We start from the raw sequence: 10,872 nt of genomic DNA on the forward strand, positions 1-10,872 counted from the left end.
GCAGATAAAAGAAATCATACAAAATCAACAAAAAATAACAGGATATATTTATATTACGTGTACCATGTATAACGCGCAGTATTTTCTCTTTCTTTTCACCGCTTTATTGAACAAAATAATTTCAGCATTAGTTCATCACAACAAACTAGGCATGAAATATCAGTCTATATACTTTAATATTGGTATCAAGACTTGTTTTGTAATTTTAAAATACGTATATAGTCTTTAAAGTATTTAAAATTCGCCTATAATCAGAACTTATTATTTAAATATGATACCAAGAAAAAATTAAAAATACAAATATATAACTATGTAGATGCATATATATACGGAACACTAGCGCCCTCTATTCAAGCTTTCTCTCTCTCTCTCCTACTCTTCCTTCAACACAAGTATGTAGGTACAGTACATATGTATGTATAAAATCAATTTGAATATCCATTTCTCATGAGAATTGACAAAAAAAAAAAAAAAAAAATCAAAAATACACACATACTTTGACAAAATAAAATTTGTATTTTAAAACATATGTATGTACATCAATTTTATTTTACGTGACTTGACTTGTGAAGGAACACATCATTAGGCACTACCTGTTTATACTCCATATACAAAATATAAAATAGCTAAAAGACTGTAGGGGAGACGGAAAAGGTTGTAAGGACCCCTTTTTCTTAGTCTTCAAAAATCTCGTCATAAAATTTACATCAGAATTCTATAATATAATGCGTATCATCATGGAAAAACATCAAGTATTTTTGTCAAGACAGTTTGATATTGAAGGCTTAAAGTAGTTTTTTTTAATGAGCATTATTTTTGTAATAATGCAGTCAGTTTTTTTTTTCTTGCTTCCGCTTCAATTTATATCATTATTATTATTATTTTGTAGTAACATATTTATACAAAAACTTGTTCATATAATTTTATAAAACTTATGTACTTCAATATTAGGGCTAGGACGGTAGGCTAAACCCAAGGCTCAGTACGAACCGCGGTATATCCTTCGTTGTTTGGTATGTTATAATACTAAAATATTTTGTTTAAAAAAAAATAGAATTAATGTAGTTTTTCAAGGTTTTCGATATTTTATTCTTAAATAATTAATTTACTTTACAAATAAATTATCCCGAAATATACTTAACTTCTAAAAAAAAAGAGGGTTATATATTTTTTTTTATAAAACGATGATCTTGTCTAAATTTTCCAGTAATAAACAAGACCAATGAGCAGTCACAGTATCTCTAACTATCGATTTTTTTTGTTTTTTGCAAATGAGCCAACATGTTTTATGTATTTCTACTGGCATAAACGATTATTGTGGAACATATACTTATAGAATATGGCAGACTTGTAATTACCAGAAGGACGTTGGTATAGAATCGATCAACTACCAACAGATTTTCGGCCTTTTTTCTCTTTATTTCCCTATGAAAGTCTATTGATACAATAAGGGTAACGACGTGTTAAGTATCGATCATAAAGACTGAGAGTTATAAGGACCAATCGTCTTTAGTGCCGTTCTCAATGACAAAGAAGAACGGTCTTAAGAATGGTCTGGACCGAATAGATACGGACCAACTCAACACTAATTGTAACACTTAGTACACATAGGACAGGTTATTCTGCAATTGTTTATTCTTCTATAATATTTTATATATTAATTAAACTTTATATCAAGCATGTTTTTTTTAGGCAGAGAAGTACTTTGAATAGTTTTTTTAGAATTAATGTATCCAATCTATAAACTTGATGAGGGATTTATAATATAAATCATATTATATCTTAATCTACACTAATACTTTGAAATTAAATGGTTAAGCATCATGAAAAGTCTAGTTATTTATAAATTAAAAAATATTTTATAATCTAACTTTCTTAATTTCTAATTAGGATTTGATATTTTTTTTCTTTTGCAACCGTCCCTGGCTCCAAGGAGAATCGACACTTTTTTTAATTTTTTTTTTTTTTTTTTTTTGAGAGGTAAAACCAGATTTTTGTAAAAGCAATATTTCTTGTTTTTAAATATTAGTTCATTTGAACATTGATCATTTTGTTGAGAGTTAATATATCTTAATTAAAATTCAAACTTAGTGTTTGAGGATAAATTTGAACTACTTTTGTAACTTTCAGCACAAAAATCAGTTGAAAAAAATTTAGTTTTTTCTTCTTTACCATTTTATATACTTAGTTTGATATTCATTGAAACTTATAAATAAGTCAGTCAACGCTTTGTATAGTCTAGGGGTCAAAAATTAAATGATGAAGAAATATTTTATGGGTGCAGAAACCAACTGAACTAAAAACATCATAACTTTACCAAAAATGTATTGATTAACAAACAATTTTTTGCGGGTTAAACATGGATCTATACTGAATAATTATTCATCAATGAAGCTGCCCGATAGGGCGTCTGACATGCAAGCAGGCTTTGTTGACGACATCCATGGGAAGATTGATGAAGACGACCTTGATCCGTTTTATGAGGTTGTATCTGCTCTTAAAAGCAGGCCTGTTGGTATATTTCTCCACCGTGCCCCACGCATATAAGTTCATAGGATTACCGTCGGGCAAGTTAGGAGGCAAGCATCAGCGAAAGTAAAGTCAGAGAAGTTACCAGCAATCCATTTTGGAGACTTTCTAGATGTGTGGTAGGGTGCAAGGTCCTGCTTCCAAACACATCCTCTGTTTCCAGCCTTTTCCTTGATCCTTTACCTTCACCGTCTTATGGATATTGTTAATGCATTCAACATCTCACTTCCGGTCAAACCTTCTGGAATGTTTCTTTCGGGCAGTCACTGCTTCCAAGTCATAATTTGACTCAATCAGCTTACGTTTCACTTTATGCCACTGACAGCTTGGGCTCACCGAAAACCTTGCGCTGTCATCATTAAAGTTATGTGTATATTATACTTTAGCCGAAATGTGCTAAATAGTATAGACTTCAGGACTAGAGGATTTCGATGACAGACAATTGAGGATGTTTCTGCTGTTTTGGACATTAATGTTTACAAATAATTATTTATCAGAACATGATCAAGACCTTCTCTTCTCGCCTATCTTAACTTGCTTACATATATACAAACCAACTCTAAGTATCTGAGCTAAAGGCAAAAAGTGTTGCAACTCTCCCCAGTACATAGGAAAAAAAACGAATAATACATAATACATGTATGAAAATGGAAAATATAGTTGATGATTAAAAATTAGTAAATAAAACATGAACCCTTTACTTCATTTACTTATAAACTTATATAGGTACTTTGCGTGATGACAAAGCTTCTTAAGAGTAATATACATTTATAAATACATTTGTATTGTACATACACTGAATATGAGAAACGCAAGAGACTTATAGAACACAAAAACAAGTCGGAATTATATCATTATGTATACTTTTGTATGTATTAGGGTTCGACTGATTTATTAATTATCAATCGATTCTACGATGTTTAATAGGCAAATGATGCAGATTTATTATCAAGTAGACTTTCTTTCCTTAAGAAAAAAAAAACAGTTTTATAAATATATGTAGTATGCCAATTGTCAATACAAAAAAAATCTTGAATAAATATCAAGAAAAGGAGAAATTGCAAATATCATAGATGTGGAGTGGAGACACAAAACTTGTAGTAGCATGACTAAATGACGAAAAACGGGGAGTTTTATGGCCTCAGGAAAAGAGAGCACAAAGCAATTTGTGATATGTTAAAATTCTATATTTACCGATATTTTTTATTCAATGTGTCCACCTTCGCAATGAATAACAGCCTTTAAACGCCGGCGAACAGATTGGCAGCTCTTGACGACGAATGACGTGTCCAATGTAATTTGCTGATTTATTTAAATATTTCATAAAGAAAAATAATTAAATGAAGAGTACATATTTAGTCCAGGCTCAATTTTTGGGAGAAATCATTCTAAGTTGCTCTATTGTTGACAGACAACAAATGAAAAATGAAAGTCACGTTTTCTTTCTCAACAAGGATTAGAATAAAAGTTTTATTTCTTTAAAAATCATTGAAGCCCCAAATGCTGTCTATCCAACACCCATTTTTTAACCTTTTTAATAACATGTTCTCTCCAAAAAAATCAATGTAATTTTAGATACTATTTGTACATAAATATGTGTCCTCACTTTTAACTGTCAATTGTGCAAAAAAAAAAAAAAACCCTTTAGAAACGGGTAAAAAATCCTATTTAGTGCCAAGTATTTGGAGAAATATAACCTTATCTACAATTGAGCATTCCAGGATGTCCTTTGTTAAAATTTTAGTACTGTCATGAGGAATACAGAGACAAATTACAAAATTTTGATTTCTATTATTATAATGAACGAGTCTACCCAATTCTTTTAGGTGAAAATGAATTAGTTTTATGGAATACTAATCAGTAAATATTTCGAAAATTAAAGAATAAGATATTTAAAAAAAATCATTTTTCCATATTTTACTTTCTTTCTTTACTATTAAGTTTAATATTCAACTGTTTACCCTTAAAAAAACCCGTGCCTTTCATGAATTTATATGATAGTCTTAGTAATTGGTCACCCTAAAGTATAAAACTGTCTGAAAGCATTGGCCATTTGTTTCATAACTATGAATTCAAAGGGATGTGAAACGTTAGTTTGAAGAGGAAATAATCAACAGATCGTAATTTTAAGCATCAATAGGAATTTATTTGAAGGAACATTAATGATTTGTTGATAACGATCAAGTCCTTCTTCATTAGGCCGTTTGAATGTGACATTTTTTTGTCAGAAACTATTTATTTTCAACTCTAATTCATATAAACGTTCCTTGAGATATAAATAAAAGCTTAATATAACACATATATTTGTATTAAAAACCTCAAATAATAATTGGTCCTAAAAAACCCTATCGGTATTAATGTGTGCATTTTTGCAGAACTTTCAACACATAACGTTGATCAGGGACTCCACCTCCTTCTCCTCCAAGGGAAGAAGATAATATGTAGAATAATAAGAGAGTCAAAATTGCTTTCGGTTGAATAAATAGACATTGTACTTTTCCATTGAGTCGTAACTATTTAATAGCAATAAGTTGTTACGTTCATACAACTATCCATGTATGTGTATGTATATTCATTATGTATTTATTTAAAAATGAGTAGTAGTACATACTTTGACGATTTTTTTTTTTATCATAAGGATGGTGATGATACTTGAGCCTCAAAGTTTATTTATTTTTCGTTGGACATAATACAACATGAGTATATATTATAAACGTGCCTATGTACATATGGATACAGTATTACCTCCCCTTGCGAATACCCATATGGATATTACAATTCATCCTTTTAAAGATTCATTCCAGTCTGGAAGAGCAGGCCTCTCTTCCTCTAATTATAAATGACTAGCCCCATAGATGACGAAAACGGGGTCATCCCATTATTTGAAATACCACAAAAATTAAACATTTTCACCAATCTGTGATGCCATTATTATGGCACTTCCTTTCCATTTGTACTTGTTTCTATCGCCAATGGCCCACTTCCACACATACACTACACTCATTTTAACATTTTATTCTTCATTTGTCGATTAAGGATGTTTATTTTGAATTATTTTTTCTGGTTTACCCCTCACCCCACACCCCAACAGCCCTAGAAAAGCTTTCACCAGTTTGAAAACTGTTGATATAGATCAGGGATGAGAACTTTCATGATAAAGATAGTCAAATTATTTTCAGCACTATTATTAAAGGGCCACATGACCTTATTTTATTTTAAATCATTATTGATCTATTTGTAGGCTGCACTGAGTGAGGACGATGACCTCGTGCGGCCCTTCAGGCTGCCAGTTACCCATCCCTGATATAGATTGTAAAATTTTCTTACTTTAGGTGTTTAATAAAGCTCAACTATTTTATCCAAAGACACTACAGTTAATTAATATTATCATAAAGTAGTGTAAGGGGGGAGGGCTCCCCCTTATTTGAGGCCCAAATGTATCCGGAAAATATCTTACATTATCCCCTTAATATGCTTGATCGTAAAAATGCTGGTACTAACATTATTCTGAAGGAGCAATTTTAGGATTCATTTTTTGGATGTTGTTGTTCGTAATACGAGGGTTTACTGTGTATATATTGTATTGTATATATATGATTGTACAGTGTACACAGTGTCTACAAGTTCTATCAAACAGAAAAATAAATAAATATTATTTTATACTCATTTACAGAGTGATTCGTTGAAGATAAGAAAAATAAACTTAGAGCCTCTTACATACTTGAGGGCTAACGTGATCTGTTGGATAAAATAAAATAGAAGAAGAAAGGTCGTCGTTACTATTAAAGTATACATGGATATTAGTGGTGAGAATGGGTTCAAAACCAATTTTTTGAGCCACACATTATAAACTGATTTTCTCTCCTTCACAGTTATCATGGTGTTACCTCAATAACATAAAAATGTACTCTGTATTTGATTGTCAGCTATTGATTTTTAAACTTTTCTTCCATTTATCAGTATTCTGGAAGTTGATTGGTTGAAATATCGTTAGCTCTTGTTATACTTTGAACAGTGCTTAATAATAATTTCAGAGTTGGGAAGGATAGGCTAACTGCTATGAACTGACTTTAGGTCCTTTTCTTTGTTTCTGGGTGTAGGAAAGGTGTGTAGATACAATACATATCATACGAGCCGTATCATCGTTCACAATTTGGAAACACTCAGGAATTTGAAAAAAGAGCAATTCAGAGTGAACTGAATTAGCTCCCTCCGGGGAAAATATATTGTAAAGCTTTCAGATTTTGAGACCGAATTCCAACACTAATGTTCATAAATATAAGTAAATAATTTTCCAAATCCTAGGGAAACCATATCTGCTTTTCGTTGTCATTTTCGTAATAGCGTGAGAGGATTATCTGCATTTAATGAGAGAAAAATAGAAATATACGTTTTGCTAATCAGTTCTTGCCTTACAGACATAAATACAAAGAGGATACGTATACATTATGTATGTAAACCATATTATGTAAATGGTTCGTAACAAGAAAGAAAAAAGGGAAAAAAGAGCATAAAATATTTACTTATAATGGCATAGTCAGCAGTTTTATAATCATATATATATATAATTTAAATAGAATATATAAATAATAGCTAGTAAACCAACCAAAAAAAAACCAAGAGACTTACTCGGGGTTTATATGTATACCTACTTCAAGAAATCGCTTTCTTTTCCTCGTACAAAACCCTCGGCAAAAAAAAAACACCTTTGTAATAAAAACAACCATGTATCTGTGTATATAGAAGAAAACAACACTTAACCAAGGAATAACCATCCTCGCGCGCAATACCTTCCCGACCAATCGCGCTCCCAAATAGATCACTACCACGACCAATGGAGTATTTCTCTCACTTTGGCGCTTATAAATATTTGTAAATCTTTTTTTTCTTCTTCCCTTCTACGACCACGGCGACCGAAAAAAATAAAAATAATAAAACAACCATCCTTTCTTATTTGTCTACCAACAACTAGAAAAGGAAAAAAATAATAATAATCCAAATAAAAATAATATACAACCATCCTCAGTATATTTTGATAACTGATAGAGTTTGTAGGTAGATACAACCATAGTATATTATTGTTTAAAAACCATACTACAAATAATAAACAAGCAAACAAAACAACTTTTAGTAAAGGGTAAGTGTTTAATGCCTGCTGCCTATATCATACACTTCTCCAACATTCCCCTATCACATGAATATCTCTTGTAGATTCCGAGAATGTCCATCATTTCCACATCCCCATTGGAGTCCTCCTCTTCTCCTACCACCTCCACGACAACACCACCTTGTGTCTCTCCCTCACTTCACCATTTAGAGCAGATACGGCTCCATCAACTCTACACCATTGCTCTAGCGGATCGTATGCGATTCCTCTCACAACAAGCATCATCCCCAGGACATCATTCCCCACTTATTCCCTATACACCCTGTCCCAAAACGCTGCCTTCCTCAAATCCCAATAGTTTCCGATCCTCTCCCAACTCTCCTTCTCATCATGGAGGTCCAGGGAATCATAACCAAGAGGATCCCAAGCCTCAGCAGTCATATATTGGTCTTATCTCCATGGCCATTCTCAGCGCGAAAGAGCATAAACTCGTTCTTGCGGATATTTATCAATATATTCTAGACAATTATGCGTATTTCCGACATCGGGGTCCTGGCTGGAGAAACTCCATTCGGCACAACTTGTCTCTGAATGATTGTTTTATCAAGGCTGGAAGAGCTGCAAATGGAAAAGGTAGGTCCTTTTAAAATTATATTCATGGCCTTTCCAAATTAAATTCATTTAAGTGATTAACACAAATGATTTATAAACTTGAATCAATTTCTATTGTAAATCCTTATTTTTATATATAATCATTTGAGGAGAAGACAGAGAGATATTACCATTTTAAATTGTGATGTGTACAAATTCAATCCAGTGTTTAACAGACCATAAAACGACATACACGAGATATAACCATCTCTTCCCCCCCCTCACATGAAATTATGGGGTATACACAAAAAAGAGGGGGGAAAGAGTTTATTTTATATATTTATTAATTCATTTTAAATCCCTCATTTATGGATGATTTGAATTTTAAATGAAGAGGAGATACAAGTACAAGTTTTGGATATTGTACGTCATAATACAATATTTCCTTATCTCCTCATAGGTCATTACTGGGCCATCCACCCCGCCTGCAAGGAGGATTTCCAACGAGGCGACTACAGACGAAGAAAAGCCCAACGTAAAGTACGACGTCATATGGGTCTCACCGTGGAAGAAGAGGACTCTCCCAGCCCACCACCTCCACCCACACAACCTCCACCAATCTCCGGCCCACCCTCCATTTCATCCTCTCCTCCAGCCGCATTTATACATAATTGGGGTCTCTTCCCAAGTCCTCCAGCCCCTCCATCATTCCCAATCTTTCCTGTCTCTGGGAGCGAATCCGGAAGTATCATTCCACCTCGAAAGCGGCAATTCGACGTTGCCTCACTCCTTCGACCAAAATCCCCTGTAGAAGAACTAGATGAGACCCCCCCAACCAAGATACACCCTCCCTTTCTCCCATGGCTTGTGGATCAGAGCCATCAGGAGTATTTCGCCAAGTACTATCAGAGTCTACTAGGGGCTCCGGTTGTAGAGGAAGAACTGGTTGTGACTCCTACCGGCAGGAGAAGTGCTGGCATTGGAGAAGATAAAGGTAAATCCCTTACGCCAAACGGTCTGGAAGAAGAGGAATCAGACTAAAGGATCTCAGGCAGCAAATAGCTATCTATTAAAAACTGTTAATAGATTGATTTATAGTAGTACATGTTACAATAAGTGTCATTGGGTTTCTTCCCAATTAGTACACACGATAAATATGTTAAGTGTTGGTGTTAATTATAATTGCTCTACTTTTTTCTCTATTCTTTTTTTTATTCTTTCTTCACCGTAATTATATAATATTAAATAATAGTGTATGGATAGATGTATGTATTTGTTTCTCTGTTTATCGTGCTACCACTACTTTAAGTTATAAGTCTGTTATAACCTCAACCATTAGTTAAAAAATAAAAGAAGAATAAAAATCTCATCCTTTTGGATTTATTGAACCAATTAGTTCATAGATGGAGCCATTGTATTATATAAAAATATATATGTATATGAAACAGTGAAAAGAAACACATTAAAACGTTTTTTTTGTTATATTATTATTATTTAATAACAATTATCCAGTCTATTGTTGTTATTTCTCTCTATTTAAGTGGTATTAAACAATCATAATAACAATAAGAGAATAAAAAGAATATAAAAAAATATTATGTTAAAAGGTTTTATTTTGGGTTGACACTCTTTTTCTTTTTCATTACGCACTCATGCAAAAAATAATAAATCTCTTCCTATTCATGTATGTAACTTATTTTTATAATATGTGAAATAAACATACATAATAATACTTACTCGTATGTAGGTATGAGTGACGTAGGCACAGAGACTGTACAATCATAACTCCTCCTACTCCCAAATGAAACTTTTCTTTCTTTCTTCAAACACATTTTACCGACAAATATTTTCATTTTATTTTGATATCTTCTTTACTCTGTATTTCATTCTTCCCATCTTTTCTTTTCACAATGCATATTTTTTAAAAGTCATTCTACATGATTAGAGGGCGCCTTTCCTACCTACTAATTCACTTTAAAGTATATATGATTAGAATACCAAACCCGTATTATTCATTGTTCTTGTCTTTGTTATTACATATAATAGGAACTACTTATTCTGATTAGAAAGGTTGCGTGATGATTCATTAATTTATCGACATAAGATTTCCTTACTTACCTTTACATCCTAACGCGAGTACTTTATTAAAATGGATATTTTAGAAATATAAAACTTTACATCTCCTTAGTAGTAGTTCATCGTTCGAAAAAATAAATCAGGGGCGTCTGTAGGAGAAGGGCTGGAGAGGCTTCAAGCCCTTCCTCCCAATAAAGGAATTTGTGTCGTTACCAGCAAAAAATTATCGGTTTGTGGGGAAAATTTCAAAACGGATGAAAAAAAGGTCATGTGTTAAAATTCAGGCTCTCTTCAAAAATGATAACTTTAAATTTTTGCACAGAAAGTGTTTTGTGTCTGTGAAAAATAATTAACCCCCCCCACTCTTCAAATAAAGATATGCGGACGCCCCTGTAAATAATTCGAAAGCATAAAAAATATTCTTTAAGTCCGTGATAGCTAATCTGTTAATAAATCAAAAACTAATCAAGTATTATGTCATGGTGTAAAAAGATGATGCCCACATGAAATTACAATTATATTTTAGTCTCTGGGGTAGATAACATCCCAGGGAAGGTATTTTTTCCTTT

The 10,872-nt window shown here is 32.5% G+C and overlaps 1 protein-coding gene across 1 annotated transcript; it reads left to right on the plus strand.

The window, feature by feature from the left end:
- The first annotated feature begins 7,553 nt into the window (after window positions 1-7,553).
- Window positions 7,554-9,595, plus strand: LOC121129854 (uncharacterized). Its single transcript, XM_040725569.2, has 3 exons — window positions 7,554-7,666; window positions 7,741-8,269; window positions 8,688-9,595. The coding sequence occupies exons 2-3, from the start codon at window positions 7,750-7,752 to the stop codon at window positions 9,266-9,268; spliced, it is 1,101 nt and encodes a 366-aa protein (XP_040581503.1). The 5' UTR covers window positions 7,554-7,666; window positions 7,741-7,749; the 3' UTR covers window positions 9,269-9,595.
- Window positions 9,596-10,872: the final 1,277 nt, after the last annotated feature.

The sequence above is a fragment of the Lepeophtheirus salmonis genome, chromosome 14 (assembly GCF_016086655.4).
Source record: "Lepeophtheirus salmonis chromosome 14, UVic_Lsal_1.4, whole genome shotgun sequence".
In the NCBI taxonomy this organism is placed as follows: domain Eukaryota; kingdom Metazoa; phylum Arthropoda; class Copepoda; order Siphonostomatoida; family Caligidae; genus Lepeophtheirus; species Lepeophtheirus salmonis.

Coding starts and splice junctions, on each gene's coding strand:
- LOC121129854 (XM_040725569.2), top strand. CDS start 7,750: ATGTCCATCATTTCCACATCCCCATTGGAGTCCTCCTCTTCTCCTACC. Junction 8,270..8,687: donor AAGAGCTGCAAATGGAAAAG/GTAGGTCCTTTT, acceptor ATCTCCTCATAG/GTCATTACTGGGCCATCCAC.